General features: G+C 36.6%; 3 protein-coding genes across 11 annotated transcripts in view; 1 reads left to right on the plus strand and 2 right to left on the minus strand.

Annotated features, from left to right (window-relative positions):
* The first annotated feature begins 598 nt into the window (after window positions 1–598).
* Window positions 599–7,134, plus strand: cdadc1 (cytidine and dCMP deaminase domain containing 1). The gene is made up of 9 exons (XM_079851252.1): window positions 599–806; window positions 1,767–1,867; window positions 2,265–2,442; window positions 2,982–3,563; window positions 4,721–4,770; window positions 4,847–5,016; window positions 5,398–5,587; window positions 5,745–5,799; window positions 6,558–7,134. Exons 1-9 carry the CDS (start codon window positions 704–706, stop codon window positions 6,620–6,622), a joined length of 1,494 nt encoding a protein of 497 aa, XP_079707378.1. The 5' UTR covers window positions 599–703; the 3' UTR covers window positions 6,623–7,134.
* A 127-nt stretch (window positions 7,135–7,261) lies between these two features.
* On the minus strand, window positions 7,262–16,751 carry cab39l (calcium binding protein 39-like). The gene is made up of 9 exons (XM_079851264.1): window positions 16,359–16,751; window positions 13,299–13,433; window positions 11,486–11,650; window positions 11,127–11,245; window positions 10,696–10,864; window positions 10,000–10,059; window positions 9,849–9,914; window positions 9,632–9,775; window positions 7,262–9,130 (listed from the first exon to the last, which is right to left on the minus strand). The coding sequence occupies exons 2-9, from the start codon at window positions 13,398–13,400 to the stop codon at window positions 8,951–8,953; spliced, it is 1,005 nt and encodes a 334-aa protein (XP_079707390.1). The 5' UTR covers window positions 13,401–13,433; window positions 16,359–16,751; the 3' UTR covers window positions 7,262–8,950.
* A 1,641-nt stretch (window positions 16,752–18,392) lies between these two features.
* Window positions 18,393–25,546, minus strand: part of mcf2la (mcf.2 cell line derived transforming sequence-like a) — a 75,404-nt gene continuing 68,250 nt past the window's right edge. For all 9 annotated transcript variants that reach the window (XM_079861961.1, XM_079861958.1, XM_079861956.1 and 6 more), the window contains 4 exons: window positions 23,562–23,671; window positions 23,365–23,477; window positions 19,798–19,901; window positions 18,393–19,709 (listed from right to left, as the gene is read on the minus strand). In XM_079861961.1, the coding sequence (XP_079718087.1) occupies window positions 19,630–19,709; window positions 19,798–19,901; window positions 23,365–23,477; window positions 23,562–23,671 (407 nt within the window). In that variant the 3' untranslated portion in view covers window positions 18,393–19,629. The remainder of the gene's footprint in view (window positions 19,710–19,797; window positions 19,902–23,364; window positions 23,478–23,561; window positions 23,672–25,546) is intronic.

A 25,546-nucleotide genomic window follows, 5' to 3' on the forward strand; every position in this document is an offset into this window, starting at 1 on the left:
CAGAATAGTTAAATCCTTGTTTGGGTAAAAAGAAATTAGTGACTGATGATACTCATTCTATGAAATGATTAAATGTTCAGAAATGTTTTGAATGCACACACCTAATTAACAGGTTTGACTAGTTCAGATACACACATTAGCAGGTGTGTGTAATCCAACATACAGTCATGCAATCTTCTTATAATAATAATTTCAATAGAAAGATAGTGACTCAGTGCCACTCTTTCAGTGAGTCTCATCAGTGAGTCTGGTGTGGAAGAATCTGACCGGCCTGTCCAGACCTGAACCCCACTGAAGACTTTTGGGAGGTGACTGAATTGGAGAAATCCCTGCATCCTTGATGTTCCAGTATCTTGCAGATGGGATACTTCATTAGGGATAGGGAAATTGTAATGTGTGCAAGCTGTTAGAAAAGCTAAGACGAACTTCCTATCAATGTCAATGGTCGTGAAACTATATGTCCATCGGGCACACTGGGTGTGGTGTTTGAGTCTCCACACACACACACACACACACACACACACACACACACTGCTGGTCATGTTATAAAGCAGATTTCTGAGGAATAGATCCAGCTTGAAGATAGAATGCCCCGCCCACTCGTGACGTCAGCGCAAATAGGAAGATGACAGCATGAAGGCGGACGGGCTGTTGTTGTCTGGGACAGTTTAGTCAATGACAGGTCAATGTTGATCGCGATTGAATGGCAGCATCGGACAGTCGGGGGTCTTGTCGGGATGGCGAGGGGAACAGATCTATTCCAAACGTGAGGGAGACCGGAGTACAGACGGATGCCAAAGTACAAGGTTAGATTAACCTGTCAATGTCTTCTCATGCTAACCAGATCCCAGTGGATATATAACTTTAAATTGCAGCGTGTTGCCAATGCTGTTTCATTTCTTCTTTCAATAGGCTATGTTCTTTAATTTTTGCCATTGAGACATTTACGTTTTGTCCTTGCCCCCGACTGGTAGGCTATTATCTATTTAATATTTCCTGGTTTAATGTCTATCTATGTCAGCAACTTCATTTTACGAGCAGTCTGATAACATGAAACCTGCTCTAATTCCAATTCTGAATCGGATTCTATACTACCAATTTTCGATAAATACAAAGCAGATTATTGTGTTTGTGTTCCAGTGCAGAACCGATTATTTCTATTTGAAACAACAAAAAACCGATTATGTTTCTTTTCCGCTTTTTGACATCAATAATAAATATGCAGTGAGAATGTTTTAATAATATTAATATAGCATACAATAAAAATATTTCTTATTAGAGATAAAATGATAATCCATTTGACTATACTTTTCCACTGAACCCTAACCTTAATCAGTTTCGTATTAATATGGCATTATTACTACTACTACTAATAATGATGATACAAACAATACTATTAAAATATTTCATTGCTCGTCTAATGATTTTGTGCTTATTGTGTCAAATAGTGCAAATAAAACAAGTAGTTCCACATTTTGGTTATCCAACACAAACATAAAAATAATAAATATTGATTGTATGAAACAATATTGTCTGAGCTCATATTATGCCAGTTTACTCATGCAGTTGTTTTGCCTTCTAAAGGGTCACAAATGTATTTTTATTATTATTATTTAGTTAAGTTTAAAATGTACACTGTGTTCTAACCGATTATCAATCTATCTCTATTTACACGTCCTCTCATAGCACTACAGTAGTTATTTTAGTAGTTAAGCAAATGTTAGATTTGTCATTGGTCTGGTCACATGACTCCTCTTCTGTTTCAGGTCAGGAACCTCGACTGTCCAAAGCCAACCTCTTCACATTGTTGAGTCTATGGATGGAACTTTTCCCCAAGAAAGAAGCATGTCAGCGGGAAAATTATCCTGTAGGCATATTTTAATTTCCTCTAAGTAATGCAGTGTGTTTCAAAGACAGAGGGCTTACATTTAAAGCCATTTAAAATGCATTTAGGAAGGAATTAATAAGAATGTGTTACAGGTGTAAAATGCCTGATTTGTATTTATTTCTATACAGCTCTACGAATTATTATTGGAAAGCTGATTCCCACAGGACCGAGTCCCTGCTGTGCATACAATGACTCGAGCGCTCTAAAGGAGATGTTAATGAACTTATAGTGTGCATAAATTCGAAAGGCTGCTTCATCCTCTGATTCATGAGCTGTATGGATATGAGAGGAAAACACTTACAAGCTGCTTCAGTATCTACTTGTTTTATTTATTTGTTTCTTTTATTAAAAAGCACGGTGCTGTATTTGCGTCCAGGCTGGAGACAGTGGGCTTGTGGTGGTCCATGAGCGCAGGGTTCTGGGTCTGCATTGCTCCAGTGTGCAGTTGCATGCAGGACAGGTGGCTGTGGTCAAACATGGACCCCGCCTGAAGGGATGTGATCTCTACTTCTCCAGAAAACCCTGTTCAACCTGCCTCAAGATGCTCATCAATGGTAACAGTAGAACTGCGCTCTCGCTCTCTAATGTATGTACACATTGACGGTCAAAGGTTTGGATTAATTCAGGTTTTTTAATGTTTTTTGCTCACATAGGCTGCATTTATTTGATCAAAAATACAGTAAAAGCTGTAATATTGTTAAATATTATTACAATTTAAAATAACTGTTTTTTATTCCTGTGATGCAAAGCTGAATTTTCAGCATCATTACTCCAGTCTTCAGTGTCACATGATCCTTCAGAAATCATTCTAATATGATGATTACATCTTAAAAATGTATCCAAATGATTAAATAGCATTGGTATTATAAATTGTAATGACATTTCATAATATTACTGTTTTAACTGTATTTGTCATCAAATAAATTCAGCCTTTCCGAGCATAAGAGACTTCTTTCAAAAACATGAAAAACGTAATTATTCCAAACTTTTGACAACCACCACCGTATAATATTTTATTTATTAATTTATATAGTTTTATATTTGATTGCCCATCTCAACCCTCATTGTCTTGCCTTTCATGTCCTTTGTCCAGCTGGTGTGAACAGGATATCTTACTGGCCCGGTGACGCCGAGATGGGCTTGCTGTCGGGTAGACGTGATCCTGCAGACTCCAGTCACCAGGAAGCCATCCTGGACGCCACGGCTGCAGAGCGACTGAAGTCCAACAGCAGGCCGCACATCTGTGTGCTCCTGCAACCTCTGGACGGCACCATGCTGCAGTTCGTGGACCAAACCTCCCAAAACTGCGACTTCCTCGGGAAGATTGCGGCGGACAATCCGACTCTGGATGTTGCGGATGTCTTTAGAAAGGAATGGTGGAACAACTCGGATGATTTCTTGGAAAAGTTCTTTATAAATGATGAAGGAGAGCATATGTATGTGCTGAACAAGATGGGACTGGAGAACTTTTGTGTGGAACCAAATTTTAGCAACTTAAGGCAGCATATGAGGAATCTCATTAGGATTCTCGCGTCTGTGGCCGCTAGTGTTCCGGTTCTACACGACGAATATGGTTTCTTCATGAGAGAGCCTTTAGGGACGGGTTCTCCAGCTTTACCTCAGGATGTGATACGGCACTGTGTCATACAAGCACGATTATTGGCGTGTAGAACAGGTGAACTCTGCTCGATTACATTTACTTATTGTTAACGTGCTTGACTGTTCGACAACAAAATGTTCAGCTGTTATCAAAAATACACAAAGCAAGACCAGAAGTGATGGCAGAAAGTGCCAACGTGATTTTTCTGAGTTGACTCTTGATTCCCTCCGTAGGAGTCAATCGGATCGCCTCCCAGAATCGACTCCATTTCAAAACAGGGTCAGCAATAAGAATATAAGATTGCCGTCATTATTACACACTTAATGTAGGCTATTCATTTTTTTCCCGACACTAAACCTAAAACTGCCTTTATTAAAACAGTATACTTTTAGCGTGACTCGCCAAATGAATCCAGTTTAGAGATGACGTTACCTTGAAATTATGAGTATCACCATCCTTTCCTAGTTGTTGGCAATATCTAAAGAAAAAAATCCCAGGATGTCCTTCGAAAAAGAGTAGGGGTGTAACCCCGGCATCCTGGCCAAATTTGCCCATTGGCTTCTGTCCATCATGGCCTCCTAATCATCCCCATATATACTGATTGTCTCCTCTCCACCAATAAGCTGGTGTGTGTGGTGTGTGTTCTGGAGCAATATGGCTGCCGTTGAATGGATGGAGGCAGATCTGAATGTTTAGGAAACGACAGAGAAGTCTGTCGTTTCACTGGAAGATCCAGTTAATTTATAAAAAAAATATACATACAAAAATTAAACATGCATGGATGAATCATTCACCGTGAGATTTATAATATGAATTAGTTGCAAAATACATAGCATGAATTTCCATTTCATGCCGACTTTAAGCCAGTTGTAGGATGACTTTGTCTGAACTTAATTATGATTTAGGAATTTACAAAACGCCAAGACGGTTACCAACAAGTTGTAAATAAAGTGCTGAAGTTAGCCATTGCTCTGTGAAGGATTGAGGGTGACAGCTAATATTCATATTTTTAACCGTATTTTGAAACGTTGATAAAAAAAGTTCTTCATCAAACAGAATGGAATGTTTTAAAGTGATAAAGACCAACTAAAACATTACTGGATTTATTAGTCCTTTGCTAATACTGTTGATTTCCTGTTGAAATGATGCTATTTCCTGGAGGAGGATGTCAGGATGCAAAGTTGAATCGAGGACATGGTTAAACTATTTCACCTTTATTTATTTTTGTGTAGAGGATCCTAAAGTGGGAGTTGGTGCAGTTATCTGGGCAGAGGGAAAACAGGTGAGCCAAAAACCGCACTGAAAACTTGACTTTATGATTGGATGTATTTTAATAAAGAACACCTCTCCGCTCGCAGTCACAATGTGATGGCACGGGTCGGCTTTACCTAGTGGGCTGCGGATACAACGCCTATCCAGTGGGCTCACAATACGCAGAGTACCCTCAGATGGATCACAAGCAGAAAGAGAGACAGAACAGGAAGTACCGATACATCCTCCACGCGGAGCAGAACGCGCTCACATTCAGGTGAGGCTCATGAAGAAATGTTGGCAGCAAGAAAAAGAGGTGCAGTCACTTTTACGAAATCCACTCATTCCAAGAGGAGGTTTGCGTTAAGGCGAAAAAGTTCCCCACACAGATTTCGCTCATTTTCAACTTTCAACAGAAAGCTGCTTGATTAATATTTATAAACTTGTGTTTCTACACTATTGACAGAGGACAATATACTTTTTTGCACAGGAAATTTCACTAATCAACGCACCTAAATTGTTTTTCAACTTTGTTGAGATGCGCTTTTATCATTTTGAATGCACTGAATATCAAGCCATTCAAATGTTCGAACTCGTTCATGATTCGTTCGTTTCATCAGCCTCCCACCTTTCGCTTTTATTTCCCTCCAATCTGCAGGAGCGCAGAGATAAAAGAAGAGGAGAACACAATGATGTTTGTGACCAAATGCCCGTGTGATGAGTGTGTTCCTCTGATTGGCTGCGCTGGAATAAAGCAGGTCTACACTACAGACCTGGACAGCAACAAAGTCAAACACGACATCTCCTACCTCAGGTTCGACAAACTCAGCGGCGTCCAGAAGTTCATTGTAAGTGCTGATGATAAATCAATGAATATACATAAATATAGCACTGTGGTGTGGTCTTTTTCCTCCTTTTTTATTTTTACGGATAAATAATAACTATTATACTTGAAAATGCACTCAAAAATTGCCTTTTTTTTTAAAACTTAATATATTTTTTCAGTGGCAACAGAAATCTGCAAGACATACTTCAGAACAAGCTGCTCCGCCTACAGCAAGTAAGTGTTTTGGGCGGTTTACACGACACCGTTTTCAACTAAAAACGGAAAGCGTACGCGTTTTGGCCATTCATTTACATGACAACTGCGTTTTGGTGGCCTGAAAACACAAACTTTTGAAAACGATACCATAATTACAAAAACGTGAATTTGTGAAAAAGGAGACATTATGCGCTTCAGCCTATAGGCGCGTAGTGTTTCTTAACAAAGTGATATCGCCAACTACTGGCCTCGAAGCAGAATACATCGATTAGGATCCGTGTGAACGGGGATCTTTTTGACAACGTTGTCCTCTGTACGCGAAACTTTGCAAAACACGAAGGAAAGACGTTTCCGTTTTTAGTACATCATTGTTGTGTAAACGTTCCCTCAATTCTAAAATATATCTTTACATTCATGCCCACTTATTATCAAATTGTCTCGCTAAATGGATAGGCAAAAGGTGATATGGCAGCTACTTTACCAAATACAGTTCAGGATTGTTGGAAATTGTCACATGCCTGTGTACTTTTTTAACAAAGATCAACAATTTAGGCTAAAATGTTTAAGTAAAAGTGTTTTTTTAGACCGTCACCACATTTTCACCATTTTGAACACCTTTTTTTCTTAACGGTAGTTTATTAAATTAACTTTGAAGTACCTAATATTCAAATATTGTATAATATTCAATGTAGTTTCTCAAATAAGTTCTTAAAAGCTGCATGCTTAATAATTCCATGGAATATACCCTGAATGTGTGTTTTATTATTTTTTTGCAGATGGCTGCATGAAACGAAGAGACAATGAAACCCATTTTCAGTGCAATAAGAGACTGCGATCATAGAAAACATTTGGAAAGCTGCTCTCTTGTCTGTATGGCGGCAACAGATGATGTTAAAGGAATAGTTCACTTAAAAATTAAAATTCTGTCATTTACTCACCCTCAAGTATGAAGTATGAATACCTCAAGTATGAAACCTGTACGAATTTCTTTCTTCTGCTGAACACAATCTATTTGAAGAATGTCGGTAACCAGACAGTTGATGGACCCCATTGACTTTCAGTAGGAAAAATAAATACTATGGAAGTCATTGGGGTCCAACTGTTTGGTTACCGACTTTTCATTTCAAGTGAACCAGTCCTTTAAAATGTCATTAATACATCACAAACTCTTTCAGTTCCTGGTGATAATGAACATTTAACCTGCCATACTCATGCTGAATGATGCAAACAAGTTTTATTAGTTTAATAGGACAGCCCGTTAAAGAAAATTTTTACTATATGCATTTTAGAAACTGGGTTGCATGGTTTTAAAATTGCACACAACACTGTGGTTTTTAAATTTGTTCAATTGAAAGGACAAGAATAAATACATAATGTATTTATTAAAAATCAAGATTTAATTTCTAGTGTATAGATTTACACTATCTACAGTACCCTATGAGTTTTTTTTCTTTTAAAAAGGAGTCAGTGATACTGCCAGTGCTTCAGTTGTTCTTTATTGATATGGTACTATTCAGATGGAAACTGCAAATGTATGTGTAGTAGGAAAAAATAATTCAAATTTTGAACTGTCAATGTAATTTCTGATAAATATATTCAATAAATTTGGCTCAGATGGATATTTCAAATTTGAAACTTGTTGCCAAGAGTCCAAATGAATTTGCTTCACACTTTGAGTGATGGTCCAAACCACCTAAACATATTTTATTCATCACATAAAACTAAAGATGACTGTAAAAAAAAAAAAAAAAAAAAAAATACTGAAATCAATCAACTGTAGAGAAAAAAAAAGAATGAAATTTAATCAATTTTCTTCAACAGCATAACTCAAATATAGTGAGTTAAAGAGGTTCATTGCTTAATCAAGCTAAATATGCTCAATGAGAACATATTAAAAACAAAAAGAAATTAAGCTCCCCCTTCTAAAATTTCTTCTCAAATAAAAAAAAAAGAAGTAAATTAACAACTTAAGAACAAAAGGCACCTGTTTTGTACATTTGCGTCCTCATTTCATCTTGTTTTTCAGCTATGCAACAATCTACTTCTGTCAAAATCATCAAAGACAGCTGAATTATGGGTTATAGCACAAAATACATACTACAGTAAAAGGAATACTATAGTATAGAAATGAATATTACACTACAGCTGCACGACAGTATAAGAAGTACTTTAGTATGATGTACTAAAGTTAACAAATTCAATAGCACTAAGGACACTATAGTATAGAGTATACGATAGTAATGCCGAAGCACTATAGATTTACCTCACTGATCTACGTGAAATCTACGAGTTGGAATATACACTTAGTGCCAAAGTTGATTTTCCAAGATTCTTCGAAAATGGCAACCACCTTCAGAGCAAAATCAGCTTTAGGTAAACATCAAATAAAAATATATAAAACAAAACAGCGATGCTTTCCGATCAGAAAAAAAAAAAAATGGCCTGGCAGCAACTCAAAATGTACATGAAGACCCACACACGCTCTACCTGTTTCAGCTCAGATGAACAATAATTAAAATACTGATAAATGAATTCATCCTTCTAGATAATTCTTATAAAACACAAACAGAATAAAGAGAACAGGGAGGAAATGATCAGGTTTGTAGTGTTCTGAACAAAGCACAGGCTAATCAAATAAAAGCGAATGCGAGTCGAACCGCTGCCCGAGAAAAGACGACAGAAAGGAGGAATGCAAGAATGAAGATTAGTGCAGTTACAAGATATCAAGAGAGCTCGTAACTGATCGTTTGGGAATCTCAGCTCTTTTCCGGCAACATCCAAACAACGCAATCTCTTCTGATTGTGGCGCTGCTGATGCCAGGGAGAGTGTGGAGTGTCCAGAAACGGAAAAATTAAAGTTTACCTGTACTTCCTCAGCCGCAACGTGTGTCTTGATGTGTTCGTCCTGTGACTCAAACTGGCTGCTTCCTACTTTTAAAACGTCCTATCATGGCACGAGAGTTTGCGATAAAATAAAAGAAAGGAGGAAAAAGAAAAGCAAATAAGAACAGAGAACATCAATGATCAGGAACCTTCTTTTGTAAGCCTCAGAACTAAGAGGAGACACATTTTTCAAGATTTTAAATAGAATTATTATTGTTAATATATTTTTTTTGTGGGTTTTTTATCGTTTTTTTTTTTTTTTCCCTAATACTGCAATAGCTAAAGTTTAGGAGGCTGGCTTCTTTAGGTCTCGTATTTGTTTGACGAGGTACGTCTTTTCGTCGTTAAACTGCTCGTCGTCCGTGCGATCCTTCTGAAAGTTGCTAAGGAAGTCGATGAGTTTCGTTTGGTTCTTCAAAAGAATGTCTACGATGGGCTGCGTTTTATTTGGATTGGCCACAAACACCTGAGGATAAAAAAAAAAAAAAAAAAAAAAAAAAGATTCTTACAATGATATACAACTAGGAAGCATACAATAAGTTTACTTTTCAGTATGATTCAGTCTGTCCCTCACACAAAGCTATAATATATATTTCATATGAACCCCTTTTGATGAATATAAGGGTCCCACTTTCTATTAGGTGTCTTTAACTACTATGTACTTCCATCTAAATGAATTGTAAGTACAATGTACTTATTGTGTTGTATTGCAAAACACTTGTGCTGCTATTGACTAGGGATATGGGTAAGATTAGGACAGGTTTAGTGAGGTTTAAGGATGGGTTAAAAGGGAAGGGAAGATTTGTGTAATTATAGAGATATAAAGTAATTACATGAAGGTTTTTTTTTTTTAAATATCAGTACAAAGTAAAAACATGTACGTACACAATAAGTTCAATCCTGATATTGTATTTTCCATGCAAGGAAAAGAAGGGGTAAATTCAAGTAGTGTCTCAAGTTTTTGTACCTTAAAGACATGGAAGGCCTCAAACTGAATGTTGGGGCTCTTGTCCCTCAGGAGATTCATCATGAGCTTCAGGTTCTCTGGTTTACTGATGTACCGTGTCATGACTGTGAAATTGTGTCTGTCGAGGAGCAGTTCACCCAGCAGCTGTCACACAAACACATGACGTTAATGACAGGACAGGCTCCCGACGACAGAAATCAGATGTCAGAACACGCACCTTCAACGACTGTCTCTTGGTCACGTAGTTCTCAGAGTGAAGCAGTTTCTCGTAGTTATCAAAAACCTGGAAGATCAGAGAGAGTCATTCAAAAATCTCAGCTTTTCACAATTCTATGAAAAAATGAATGAATGAATTAAAAATTATTTACCGCGTCATAGTTCTGTTCTAAAAATTCTGACACCAGAACCTTGTGTCTTGTGAGCAGGTCCTGTAAAAAAACAAAAACAAAACAACAATATATTTAGTGTAATTTCCCAATTATCAAATAATTTATGTATCAATTAGAGCTGCACGATTAATCGTTAAAAGATCGCGATCTCGATTCAGTTCAATCGATTTTCAACCTCTCGTTATTTCTCTATAACAAATATTCATATTATCACAGAAGTACTGGGATAAAAGTTTATAGTTCGGATATAAAGACTCATGTCTATGGAAGAGATCAAAATAGAATAAATCACCCTGCAAGTAACTTCACATAATGATTGTATCATTACATAGTTACACCAGTAGGTGGCGACAAGTGACTTAAAACATGTATTCGTATTCGTAGAGATTCGTTCAAAAAACATATATTATTGAAACAAGTGAAGAATTTATGAGCGAGTCATTGAATCATTCATCCAAACCAATTTTTTTTTTTTAAATAATTTGTTAAGATTCATTAAACATTTTAAATGGCAATTAAAATTAGTCAGAACCTGAAGTAAATTACATGTTATTTTGTTTAGTTGTCTGTTCAGAATCGTGATCTGTTTGAAACAACGTGATCCTCAATTTATCCAGAATCATGCAGCTCTAGTATAAATTAATAACGTGATATTTAATCAAATATAGCGCTCACCTTAAAGGTGGCAAATGCATCAGAAGCGATGTCAAATGTGGACATCTCCACGTAGCTGAAGAAATCTTTAAAGTGTTCAGAGTGGAGGACGATTTTGGCGAGAGGTTCATGCCGGATGCACTCGCGCAGCATAATCCCACAATTCAATGCCACCTGAGGGGTCTCATACCTGCCACGACATCACAGTAGAAATGTTACGTTCACACACAAATTAATGCTCAACAGGGGCCATGTTCAGGTGAATGGAGCTTGATGATTTTAGATCTATTGCATGTTTGCTGTTCTGATATTGATGCTGCATGCATCCATTTATTGCTAAAATGGATGGAGTGATGGAAGGAAAACTGCAACATTTGGAAGCCTTTCCATGCAGGAAGTATGTAAGTAACATGTTCACATGCTGCATTTCAAAAATACCCATCACTTCTCACCCTTTGAGTAAGATGAAGAGAACTTCCTGATGAGAGCAGAAGTATTCCACCGTTGGGCTGCGGGTTCCGATCTGCCTGCGCAGGATGTTGTTGAAGATCTGGCAAACGTCCTTTTTACCCTGCGCACACACATAGACACCCACATTATACCAATTACTAGAATCATGAATAAAAAGAAAAGAGCAAAAAATGCATGTTCAAACAACAGTGGAGCGAAATGGATGGATGGACAGACAGACAGCAACATACTGTCGGCCCAGATCAGGCCCACATCTGGTATTCCACACGTACCAGATGTGGGCCGGATCTGGGCCGACACTATGTTGGGCAGGTAGGTTATTGTCTTCAAGCATCCTCACCTCAAAGTCGATGACCTGGAGGTTTTCCACCAGTGAGATGAGCAGGCCGCTGTTGTAGAGCTCTTGGGCCAGTTGGGCCACCGTCTCTGTGTGCGGCTCCTTATCGTTCGTGCCGTACAGGATCTCCTTCATCGCCACCAGACATTTCGACACCTCCTCTGAAGCCTGACAAACACCAAAAAAAAAATCACTTGAGTACCGCTGCAAAGTATGCTGCCAATTCAATACGGCGTTCCTGAATATGTAGTGTATGCAGAGCATATGGCATCAATGCCACATATTGCTCTGAACACCTAAAAGGATTCTGGGTAATTTCACATGTAAGCTCATTTTACAAAGACCATCATTAGCTATTTATCAGCTGCTGAAACAGCTCAGTTTGACAGTGTGGAGGCATCATGAAGCATATGGATTTTGGAATAACAATCGGCAGGTTCCCAGCGCTTCAAACGCTTGACTTTAGCGTGAGGCTGCTGAAAAGGGCCTTAGCAGGCACGTGAAAATGAGCAAGAGGTCGGGCAGTGGAGCGATATTCCCACCTCTGCGACATCTTTCTACTCTCAGCACCAATACGAGAGCTTGCAGGAAGGAATCCAGCCTCCCGCTCATTTGGGCCTCTAATGGACGCTCTGAAAATGGGGTTCAGAACGAGTAAATTGGGCATCTTACTGACATTGAGATGAGCGGGCTAAACTGAACTAGCCTAATTCAACAAACAACTGCGATTCAAATGAAAAGCTCTTTTGGAAGAAAAAAAGCAATGTCTTTAAAAAGCTAAGTGCAAATCCCAGTTTCAGACTGCATGTCCACATTAGTCTGGTGCATATTGCTCACAAAACTGGCAAAGGCCATTCATAGACATTTCCATGTTACACTTCCCTTTACTAACAGCAGATAATAAAAAAAAGTTGAGTAGACTTTATGCTAATATTCAAAAGCGTGACTAAACACAGTCATAGTTATCAAAATGCATATCCACATTCTAAGATAGGATCAGATTATTCACTGCTAATCTAGTGCACTGATTTAAAACTCTTATTTGCCTGAGGACAGGCGGGCCCGTCTCTCTGAAAAAGCAAATGAAAAATGCAAAAACACAATGGAAAAAAAAAATCAGCAGTGGAAAGAAGCCTGATTTAGAGGATATAACCGCTAATATTCTGGTAGAAAACATGTGTCTGAGGTTAAAGCTGAAGAGACCTAGGAAAACTTCAGCATCATCACTCAATAGTCAAGTTCATTATGCAATCATCTGAGAGATCTGGAACAACTGGGGTAGATAATGGAATGGAATAAAATCTTGGGAAAAGAGTGGAAAAATAAGGGAGAAAAAAATTCTGACCGGTGGACCAAGGTAAACACAGAGTGGCAAATTCATTAAACCTTACAGTCGCTTTTGTGCCATCTTAAACAGGCACTGGAACATTCGTTTTAGTGTAAACACACCACATTTAAATCAAATTAGGCTTATTAAAGTGATGCTGTACAGTCCCAGTAAAGTATGCCATATTGCAGTGATCTATTGATTTGTGTTGATGAGTAACATTGTATCTTTATTTTTAAGCGTTGTTGTGTAATGACGTAATTTGTGGAGAAACAAGATGGATGAAGTTTGTTGCTCCCGTCTCGTGTGCTTTATAACTCCTGACAGACACCACAGCTAGCAAGATGCTCCTTACCAATAGTGATCAGCGCTTCTTTTTTTTGCCATGTCTGCACTGTTACCTGATATATTTCCTATAGTCAGGTGATAAAAAAAAACCAGAAACTGCCAGCAAATGCTGTAACATGAACATCAACTTCAAACTCATACCTTCTCTGTCTTCTTGTCCTGTTTGACCAGGATGGAGAGGTTGTCCTTCAGGGTCTTCACAATTTCTGTGGGGTTCTTGTGAGATTTACCAAATAGTGGCATGGTAGCGGCCGTAGACTTCTAGCTGTAGAACGGCTGGAATAGAAAAAATAAAAGGAGTCAATGGCTTTGATGGCCCTCTTAAATCCTGACAACTAAACACTGAGACAGAAGACGAAGTCTACCAAAGTTGATAAGGAGATAATAGCCTGAAATATTTAAACGGAAAATTTTGCATTAAAGCATCAAAAGCAGCACACATACATACTGTACTTGACTGAATGTATGTTTCTAATAATATGGATCTAATGTTTGTGTGAATGCTTTAAATTACTCAAGTACAAAAAATGCCGCCTTATGAATTTCTTTTAAAAATAAAAATTATTGCTGTTATACTTTAAACTTTTGATGACTTGAATGAGTAGGTGTGTTCCTAGTAGTGCAAATCTTCCATTAAAACCAGGGTTATTTTAGTATTATTTATATATTATTATTGTAAATAGTATATTTTATATTTATACTATTTAGTTATTTTAATTTTAGTTTGTGTTTTTGTTGTGCTTTTGTAAAAAAAATACTTTAAATACTTTTTTGGAACATTATATATTTGGTTTTACAGTAAGATATCAGTACAACAGACAATTTAGTCTGAAGAACAGATCTTTCCATTTAAGCTGCAATTTTTTCATCTAATATTTACATTTTCTTTTTTAATCTTTATTTCAAATCAATAAAAAAAAGATTAAGTTCTTAACACCGATTTAAAAACATTTACATTTCACCAAATATCTAAATAATTAAGAACAGTTATGATCTGAAACTCCACTTCAGTCTGTAAGTAGCTTTAATTATTATGTAAATTAAAGACAAAAACTCCATTCATTGTTCCAGCCTTGAACGAACATGTACTTTCAATTAAACTAAATGATTATTCTTAATTTGATTCAGTGAATCTCTTCACAGTAGTAACAAAACCATTTTGACAGGGTTGACGCAAATGTGATGTGAAAGGAACTTTTCAGCACACAATTATAATGAGGGGAATATTCACTGTTTTCCGAGAGAACTAAGTGAAACTTGTGACTGGTAATCCTGTGATCTAAGAACCTAAGGTGTGTGTGTGTGTGAGTGTGTGTGTGTGTGCGTGAGTGGGGGAGAGAGAGCGAGAGAGAGAGTCCAAGAGTTAGAAATTTCCTGTTCCTCCACCTGTCAGCAGCTGATCTTTGAACAGATTCTCTTCATATTACTGCTGCGTTCATTCAATGCATCTTACAATATTACCACCTGAACGTACGACAGATTAATGATTACACAAAGTATATATAGTTTGATAGTACCTGCTGTAGAGGATCCTTTAAAGAAAACGTTTTTAAAAAAGTTTTTTGAATACTGATCATACTAGTCTTTGTCCACTCTGCTATCTCTGGGAATAACTTAATAATTCACTATGTAAACGCTGACAGCAATAAAACCAAGACCTGACTCACATACCACCCTTACCTCGCCCGTGTTTACTATCACAATACCACCTTAACCATCAAAAGCCCCGTCGCTGAGGAATGTCACATGACCACATTTATTTAACAGTGAGTGAACAGATCCTCTGTTTGCTGTGTGACAGTTTTAGGAATTTTATATAGTCCTCGGCAAAGAAAAAATTAAGCGCCGCCTTTGTTTACTATCTGTAAATACCACCTCCGACACCCTAGCGCCGCAATATTAGAAAATAAAATATGAAATGGAAAGATTTAGTCTGAAGCAATGGACATAGCCTAGATAAATAAGAGATAGATGGTGATGAGAAACCAGTTTTATTACCCAGGAATTGGGTACAAAACAAGAACGTAATTCCTAAAAAGTATATAATAAATGCGTGACAGAATGGATAGCCATTTTGGGTTGCAAATTCAGCCTAAATAAGCTGAGCTGTCAGTCAGCAGCAGCTAGCTTGTTCCTGACCAAAAACTGAAAATTGTGCTTACTGATGAACTTATATTTCCATAAATGACAGAAAAATATTTGGTAACAGGGTTGAGTTTTAACACTAAAGTCAAGATACAAATAAATAAATAAATAAAAAAGTCACTTCCCGATATGATGAAGAAAATATTCAAATGATGTCACCCCTTGGGTGTGACATTTTAGTAATATAAAATACATTTAAAAAGAAATCATAATAAAAAAACATTATGCAGTACCAGGTTGTTTAAACCTTTTGGTCATTAAAATGATAATGATAATAAAAATATAATAAAAATAATAAACTGAATTTACAATGAGTTGAATATCTTTTAACCAGCATATTATCAATAAATTATGTCATTCTTTTTGGCATTGTTGTAATAGTTCTCCGAAATAAAATGCTTTTAAAAATGTACATTAGCATTGGACTGCAGATCACATTCCAAAAAAAACAACAAGGCTAAATGTATATGCCATTTCAACGTCAGGCGTCAGATGTGTGTGACAGAAGTCTGTAGGGAAGCATCTGACAGATTTGATACTGACAGTATTATGTGGAATCGTGCTGAAATGCATGTTGAACTGAGTGAGCAGGCCCTCCAGTGCATGATCTGCTTCTGTGTGTGTGTGTGTGTGTGTGTGTGTGTGTGAGAAGGCCTTGCAGTGGTGTGAGCTGTTGTTTCAGGCCTGTTCACTAAATTCAACACAAACAGCAGCAGAATTACAGCGTGACACTGAGCGAGCTGCTCGTTACAATGCAACACGCGAACGGAACGTTACAACCGAACAGAACGACCGACTGTAACGGCAACAATGAAGCAGATCAGACGCTCGAGCTCACACACTCGTATACACTCTCAGTTTGTCAACCCTGTTACCAAAAACAAGCCCGACATGCGGAAAATTGGGCGTACGTTTAGCTTATTCTCTTGCGACACCAAAATAAAGGCACACAGCAGTAACGTTAGCCTGTGAGCTTATGTCGGTGTTCGACGTTATATAATATCTAGCTATTATTTCGATATCGCGTATGTAATGTCTGAAATGCTGAATACTTACAGTGCTGTGATGTAATTGTTTCTTCTTCTGCGGCTGCTGTGGTTTCTGTGTGTGTTCGCGAGCAGCCGTCCTGATCACGCCAGCAGACTGTGTGTTGTGTATGTGTGTGAGCGCGCGCGCGCGCTGGGCTAAACGTCAGAGGAAAGTGTGTATGAGCGAATTAAACACTGACTGACTCAAACGCGTATATCTGCAGAAGACATGATGGGTTTGTAACACAAACTCCCTGTCTGGTGCCTTTCTGTGGTTGGAGAATGATCTGGGATCGGTTCTCTGGCCGTCCGTGGCGGTTAAGCCTGTGACGTGCGAGCTGATCTCAGATCAGATGCTGAAAGCCTTCCTCCCGCACTGAGGCGAGGCGTCGTGTTACCCGGATGTGGATGTGTTCAGACTGTATTATGGAGAGATATACTGACTAGAATAAGTGCATGACTCATGATTTTGAATCACGACGTTTTTTATGCTAGTATCGCGTCATATACCTGCATGAACTATTGAACGACACCGTCATAGACAAAGTCTGTGTGTGCGCAGTGTGTGTTACTGAAGCAGAGACTCTGAGTCACAGACCAGCTCTTGCACGATCTGTGGCTGGTTCATAAAAATATCTGTGCAATTCTTGAAGGTTAAATCGAAACTAAATCTATTTTTTGGAGAAAAAAAGAGAAGGTTATATTAATAATATACAATAGGGTGGGTTTCAAATCCTCTTGGATAAGATTCATTTTTCATATTTCCTAATTGCAATGTTTGTTGGACTTTAATGTTTTTTCTTGAATTGTTTAACTTTTGGTTTTCTTAAATTTAGATAAAAATCCTACAATAGACTGTTAAATGGCAAGGTTTGGCACTATTACATATTTTACTTAAAGGAATAGGCTCACCCAAAAATGAAAATTCTGTCATCATTTACTCACCCTTGTATGTTGTTTTTGACCTGTATGAGTTTCTTTCTCCTATCTGTAAAATAAGATAAGTCAAAGGTCTGTTTGGTTCAAACATTCTTCAAAATATCTGATTTTGTGTTTAGCAGAAGAAAGAAACATATACAGGTTTGGAACAACTTGAGGGTGAGTAAATTATGACTGAATTTTCATTTTTGGGTGAACTCTCCCTTTAATATTTATAAATCAAATTTGATTGAAAATGAAATTCTACCATAAAAGTTCCCACCATTGTCTTTTATTATCAGAAACCAGATTTTCATGTTTATAAAAATTCTGATAAATGATTATTATGAAGGGAAATTGTTTTAATTTTATAGTCTTAATATTAGCTGTTATTATTTATAAATCCAGTTTTAAAAATGAAATTATATCACTAAAAGCATAATCACTCATCTTTTATAATGAAACAGATTTAATTAATTCTGCTACACTGTAAAACAAAGTTGCTGCCTTACATTTTTAAGTACAATAAACTTGGAAATTTAAGTAATTTCAACTTAAAAATATTAGTTGAATCTTGTATAACGTAAAAAGTTGACAATTGCTTCAACTTATTTTAATGAGTTAAAGCAATGCAAAATCTATGCTGTCATAACTTATTGATCATGTAATTTTTTTTTACAGTGTATGGTAAATTAAGGATTTTTATTTTATTTTATGGTCTTAATATTTAAAATCAAGTTTCAAAAAGAAAATTCTATCATAAAAGTTTACTCATTTTTTATCATCATAAAATATTTTAATAAATTCTGATAATATGGTATTTCTATTATCAAGAGAAATGTTTATTTTGGTCTTGATATTAGCTCTTAATATTTATAAATCGAGTTTCAATCACAAAAGTTTCAGCATTCACTGTCATGAAACAGCTTTAAATTAATCAAAAATGTCTAACAATAATGAATCATTAAGTAACATTTATTTGCAAAATTATAAAGTTGTTTGTGGTGCACAATGAAAAAGCTGATGCATTTAAGACGTTGACTTTACCAAAATAATTAAAAGGTCATCTTCAACGCAGAAATGAGAGCAATGTGGCAAACACACTCGATATTTCCTTGACAAATCTGAGCCAGCAGAAGGGGATAGAATGTTTCAGTGAAGTTTATTTCTGCCTAAGCACTTTAAATTCATTCATCTCATACAACCTCTTAGATACATATTTACACATGTACATAGATACGAGTCTAATAGAGGAAAATATTTTTATGTCAAATGAGAACACGATAAAACTAGCATGAGATAAAACTAACATGCAGCAATGTGCCACATAAAATTTAAATAGATATTAACAATGATTTCTGTATTGCTGAACACGTTAAAACAAACGACAGTGTGCAGTTCTGGGGACATGAACACTTGAGCACAGAAACGCTGTGGTATTCATCCTTGATTGAATCAACAGTCTAGGATTATAGATGAACTTTGACAAGTAATACTTTTTGACAAAATGTTCTGACCTTTAAAATCAAGTCTTACAAAAGTTGAGTGACGCGCTTTCCAGACTACATTTTGAACCATCCAAATCAAACTATCTGTTGTGACGTACAGGAAAATAAATTGCATAAAATGTGAACACAATTGGTATGTTGTTACTGGGAAATTGTAGAACAGTAAAGTGACAAATACAACAAAATACAATTCATTGACACACAACATAGTGGTCATAATATACAATATGTATAGATATATATATATATACTGTTTTAATGAAAAACATGAGATAAAAGTTAATATCTGTACAAATCTTCTTTTACAGGAAATAATTTAAACTATACAGCTGTTTTAGATTAATACATACAGTGAACGGGACTTTTCACCAGGCATAACCTCAAGAATCTTTATCGTATAAAACAACATTTCATTGTCTTGCTGCTACAGCAAATCAGACAGGAGCTTTAGACGCCAACAGAGTCAGACATTCTCAACGCAAGATCAATAAAACCAGTGGAAGCTCATGAGAGAGTCCTTGTTATGTATATTTAAAGACTTTTAGACCGCAGGCTACTTTGATGTTAATGCCGACTCGACCAAAAACCCCTTTTCTCTTTGAGGAAATGCATGCAGATGCGAAACGAACGGCATCACACCATATTTTCAAAGTCAATGAGAATGTGAATGGGAACAGCAGACATTTTTTCCTCTCTCTTACGAAGGTTGAGAAAGGGTGACGCTCTATATAAAATATCCTGAATGGCGCACATTGACCGCAGAGGTCGATTCCTTTCTCGGCTGAGGAGGTTAAATACAGTACAAAGGCTCGAGGAGCTTCAGTAGAAAGTGCACTGTGTAGGAGCTGCCACAAGGCGCTGGAGCAGCGGGCTTCAGGTTTTGATGTCAGAGAAGCTGGTGTAGGTTTCGCTGCAGCTGGACGACGTGCTGAGGTTTCCAGAACCACTGCCTTCTGTGGGGAAAACACACACATTAGCTAAATTCAGAAAACATGATGGGGATTTATTGTGTGGTGGATGGAAAGCAGGAAGGTGTGTTACCTGAGCTGGAGAGAGATTGAGAAGATTTAGATTCTCTGATGAGAGTGAGCAAGTTTGCAGCAGGGACCCAGCCCTCCTTATTGGTCCGCAGATTACGCACAAACCTGAAAAAAAAAAAAAAATCAAAAATCAATATCACACCCAGCCTCTGCTTACAGAAAACATTTTGCGATTCTAATTTGGTCATCTTTAGAAACATCGAAATGTGTCCAGATAATAATCCAACACTCAAAATGCCATAATGGAACTAGATTATTTCAAATATGTGGGCACAAAAACAGCCCTGGGATAATTCCTCTGTGTTATTTAACATTTTATATATTTTACCAGTGCTTTAAGTGGGCCGGTACGCGCCGGTACTCAGTACCGCCACTTCCAAATATAGCTCTTGAGCGTACCGCCACCTCTCCGTGCGCCCAGAACGTGCTTTTAGCGTACCGGTACGCTCATTTGCACATCTGTTTTAATCCTCTGGCTGCGCTGCCGCTTTTCAGAGCGCCCTTCACAATGCACGGCGCGCGCTCTATTTCAGCATAATGGTTGTTTGTTGCCATGACAAAGGAGGAGGAAGCACAACTGAAACCGCCATGGAAGCACGAGAGGGCCTCCCGTTATCGTAAACGACCACCCGCCAACTCTCACGCATTCACCGTCCGTGAGACACATGCACGCAATTGACACTTTTCACACTCTCTCACAACACATCCATTTTCTCACGCACAGAAAAATCGCGAAGCAAAGAGGACACGGAGACAGAGCAGGTTATTTATGATATAAAACAAAATCCCAGCTCTCAGATTCTGTCATTTTTATAACGAAATTCAAACAATAAATACCGTTTTGGCGCTTGTAAATGTGACATGACAGATCCCTAGCGCTCGTGAACCGATCATCTCTATTAACACGAATGAACACAATGTTAAAAGAAACAGTACAACTTACCGAAATGTATATTCAGCCTACATAATATCGATCAATCAGTGTTTTTCAACCGCGGAAAGGGTCAGTAAAACAGCTGGAGAACAATTGTCACATAATATTTACCTCAGGAAAGCCATTTGATGACCATAATATAGGCTATAGCACGTGAGTTGGCTAGAAAAAAACAGCTATAGAGAGTATTTTTGCTATGTGTACTATATTACATATTTATTATATATTTTTACTTATATCATTAAATAAAGTTGTTATTAGGATAAAAAAATGCATTATATTTAATTTGAATTATTTTTAACCTTAAATAATACTACCAGCTGATAGGGCTCTCTGTATGTTTACATCATTAGGTGAGATTTTTTTTCTTGAGAAAAATGAATGCCTATCTTGTGTACCTAATATTTATCCAAATTAGATTATTTTTTACATCCCAACAACCCCCCCCCCCACAATAAAGCCACAATAAAGTTCACAATCAAAGTTCTAACTGCTTGCTTTTAAAAAATAAAATAAAAAAATAAATAAAAAATACTTTTACTTCAATTACTTAAGTACATTAAATATCAGGTACTTTAAGACTTTTACTTAAGTAATATTCTAAAAGGTAACTTTCACTTCTACCAAAGTCTTTTTCTAGTATGATACTTGTACTTTTACTCAAGTATTGCTGTCTAGTAATTTATACAACACTGCGTCTTATAAAGTCAGAATTCTGACATCTTTTCTCAGAAATGTGAGATATAAACTATCTATAAAGCTAGTCAAATTCTAAGGGAAAAAAAGACTGACTTTTTTTTTCTTTCTCAGAATAGTTTATATCTCACAATTCTGACTTTATAACACGCATTTTGCGACTTTATATCATGCAATTCTGACTTTATATATCCCAATTGCGCCTTTATTTCTCAGAATTGCGACTTTATATCTCAGAATTCTGACTTCTTATCTCGCAATTATGAGAAAAAAAGTCACAATTCTGACTTGATATATCGCAATTGTGAGAAAAAAAGTCAGAATTGTGAGATAAGTCGCAATTATTATTATTTATTTATTATTCAGTGGCGGAAACAAGCTTCCATAGTTACCTCAGGGGAGGAGGGGAGTCAGCAAAAAAAAAAAAAAAATTAGAGTACCGGCACCTCTTTTGAGCCACTTAAAGCACTGTATTTTACAATATTCTATTAAGCCTATGAAATTAGGGGCAGGTTACGATGTGCATTATTAATTGCTTTACTTTTGTTTTTTATATTTTATGCATTCATAGCAGTGCTTCTCAACCGGAGCCCACTAGGGGGCCTCAGTTAAACTTTCAAGGGTGCCGCAGGATGACTTAAAAGTATTTAAATTAATAATACAAGTATAACCTAAATACAATGCTAAAAGCAGAATGTAACATCTTGAATCACAAAATGAATCGTGGTTAATTCATTCAGTATGTTAAAATAATTAACCATGTTAATATATCAATAAAATGTTTGAAAACAAGCAGCTTTGTCATAATTATACCAGAAATATCTAGTGAATATTGTGTTAGACAACTTCGACTTTTTATCTCACAATTGCGGGTTATAGTGTCAAAATTAAACTTGCAATTCTGACTTTATAACGCAATGGCGACTTTATATCACACAATTCTGACTTTATATCTTTGCAGTTTTGAGAAATAAAGTCAGAATTGCGAGATGTAAACTCGGAATTGTGAGATAAAAAGTTGCAATTCTCTTTTAAAATGTTTTATTCTGTGGCGGAAACAAGCTTCCATAAACATTTGATGAAAAACTTAAATTAAATGAAAACTTGAAATTGAAAACTTAAATAAGTTGAAGTTGAAGCACAAAACTGAAATAAAAATAAATTAATCCTAATAAGTAATATTAAAAAAAACCCTGAAACTATAATACAAGACAATTTAAAGTGAAAACTGAAAATATTAAAAATAAAAGCTAACTTAAAGGTCCATTGTGTCATTTTTAGTGGTGAGGTTACGAATTGCAACCAACCAAAGTTACGGTGGGCCACAGGAAAATATGTCATCGTCTGAGGTTTCTTTACAAAGATAAATTAAGAAATTGGGTTAACTTTATTATTCAGTAAAACAATATGTTATTGTGAATATTATTGTTACTTGTTCATCATTGTGTCAGTGTTTTATTTGCTGACTTTAGCTAACATCTTCGCACGAAGAACAACAGTGACGAAACGCGCTCTATAGTAGTTTGTCCGTTTAGGGCCACCGTAGAAACATGCCGGCGCAAAATGGCTGTTTCAATGTAAGGGGACCCACGGTGTATGTAGATAGAAATGGCTCATTCAAAAGGTAATAGTTATGTATATTATATTGCATTTCTGTCTACAGATCCTTCTAAATATTACACAGTGCACCTTTAAAATATTAATACAAGCTATATTACTATATAGATAATCCTAAAATAACACTGATACATAACAGTCATGATTGTTTAGATTTGGAATTTATTTCAATTGGTTGATTCAACAGAATAAAAGATCCATTGAATTAAACTGATTTATTAAAAACCACAAACAAACGATTCATTTATGGGTCATAACGTGAAACACGAGGATGAGTAAATGATGACAGTATTTCCATAATCCTGAATGTGTGAATCTTACCAGCGTCCGTCGTCTCCCTCTCTCACCAGCTCCACCGTGTCTCCACTCTTAACCGTCAGCTCCTGTGGTCCGCTTTTCTCATGGTCAGCTACTACCACGTACCTGCCAGGAGACTAATGCAAAAAACAAACACGACACCATCAGCGCTCAAACAAACACAAGGAATCATGCAGCGAAGAGTTCCTCAAGAGACTCACCAGCTTCTTCCCTCCCTCATCCTCAGGATCAGAGTTCATGGGGTCCTCGGCGCTCGAGTAACCGTCGTTCTCCTCCGACGCGTCCATAGACAGCGACGCCTTGGTGAAGCCTTGAGGAAGAGAGGACGGGTGAAACCAATGTGAAATTTGGATCATGTTAAGACATCGAAAGAGAGGGATAAATGGTGCTCCACATAGACGGTGAGTGGAAGATGAAGAAGAGACTGGCTCAGTTTCAAAACATAGTTTGCTGTCCACTCATGTATAATATATATATATATATATATATATATATATATATATATATATATATATATATATATATATATATATATATATATATATATTTTTTTTTTTTTTTTTTTTTTTTTTTTTTTTTTTTTTTGACATTTTATGAATTAAACAGCTCGTAAAAATAATTTATCAGTATAAAAACATTGAAATATCCCATTAAATTAACATCAACATTTATTATTGCAATCATTTAAGACTTATGCAATCATTTCTATTATGCAATAATTTAAGGGATTTCTCCTGAAATAGAATATTTTTGGCGTAACGCATTCTTTAAAATTGAGTTTAAGAACCAAATTGAAACTTTTTTCTAAGAGTGATTTGAAACACTCTACATAAGCAGAGGGTAACTATGCGCGTGACGTCACGTCGGCCGGAGTGACTGCGGTTACACCCACCGAGTGGCAAAAAGACTGAGCGGCAGCATTTGTTTTCAGAGTGAATGCTGAGAAAAACACATATAAAACGGGAAAGAGCTTTGCGATTGACTGGACAACTAGATTTGACAAGAAATCTGAGGTATATTTTTACAGACAGCCGAAAGCTACAGAACAGAGAAGCAAATGGATCGCTGCGATTCATGGAAACAACTGGACTCCAGGCAGCGAAAGATGGATTTTGCAGTTATCATTGCGTGTCAATATGATAGGTATGATTGTGCCAATCATACCTATATATTGTAATGACAACTCATTAATTAAATATTTACCATTGTATATTCTGCATAATCAGACATTGTTAAATAAACAATAAAATACTGTACAAGTTTTAAAGCTGGACGATATGACTAGGGGTGTGACGGTAAGTATATAACCGTGAGACCGACGGTTATAGTTGAACACCGTCATTAGATCTCTATAACCGCCAAAACCGTGTTATTAAAATATTTTTTACAAACATTTTTTATCATAGAGAATGTTTAAACACTAATTAAAAACAATTGTTAACAGTCTGTGTCATTAATGGTCTATGTCGTTTCCAACTGTATTTGATTCTTTCTTTGCCAAGTACCAACGCAAGTTTTGTTTTGTAAATCGTCAGACATGATTTTTACCACTTAAGTATTAAGTATTTCTTTGTAGAAAGCCTTTCTTTAAAGCGAATTTCGTTTTGTATAAATTGTATATTAATTTTAATAAATGTTTCATCAACCAATTGCATGTATTTAATAAATAAAAAGCAAATGACAATATAATAACCGTGACATGGAGGCGCCGGTGCGCCGCATTCACTTGCATTGCATTGTTAAAAGCCTTTCTTTAAAGCGAATTTAGTTTTGTACAAATTGTATCTTAATTTTAATAAATGTTTCATCAACCAATTGCATGTATTAAATAAAAAGCAAATGACAATATAATAACCGTGACATGGAGGCGCCGGTGCGCCGCATTCACTTGCATTGCATTGTGAACTAGAGCGCATCTTATCATAAATGAATGAAACTCAGCGTAGGCCTATGCCTCATACATTACCATTAAATATCTTTGCTGCATCCTTTCTAGAACAGACAAGGGCTTTCTTGCGGCTCGCATCAGCAGAGCACTGCATCGTCCATAGACCGCAAAACAATCAGCGGGTGCGGCTTTCAAATTTGGTCAAAAAACGTTGGTGCGGATGATGAGTTTTGTGATGCGGTTGCGGATGAAATAATACCCCATCCGCGTATCTCTATCGATAACAACATTGAACAC

This window comes from Squalius cephalus (genome assembly GCF_949319135.1).
Source record: "Squalius cephalus genome assembly, chromosome: 2".
Taxonomy (NCBI): Eukaryota; Metazoa; Chordata; class Actinopteri; order Cypriniformes; family Leuciscidae; genus Squalius; species Squalius cephalus.

Coding starts and splice junctions, on each gene's coding strand:
- cdadc1 (XM_079851252.1), top strand. CDS start 704: ATGGCAGCATCGGACAGTCGGGGGTCTTGTCGGGATGGCGAGGGGAAC. Junction 807..1,766: donor GACGGATGCCAAAGTACAAG/GTTAGATTAACC, acceptor CTTCTGTTTCAG/GTCAGGAACCTCGACTGTCC. Junction 4,771..4,846: donor TCTGGGCAGAGGGAAAACAG/GTGAGCCAAAAA, acceptor CTCCGCTCGCAG/TCACAATGTGATGGCACGGG.
- cab39l (XM_079851264.1), bottom strand. CDS start 13,400: ATGCCACTATTTGGTAAATCTCACAAGAACCCCACAGAAATTGTGAAG. Junction 11,651..13,298: donor AGGACAAGAAGACAGAGAAG/GTATGAGTTTGA, acceptor GGTGTTTGTCAG/GCTTCAGAGGAGGTGTCGAA. Junction 10,060..10,695: donor ATGCATTTGCCACCTTTAAG/GTGAGCGCTATA, acceptor GTTTTTTTACAG/GACCTGCTCACAAGACACAA.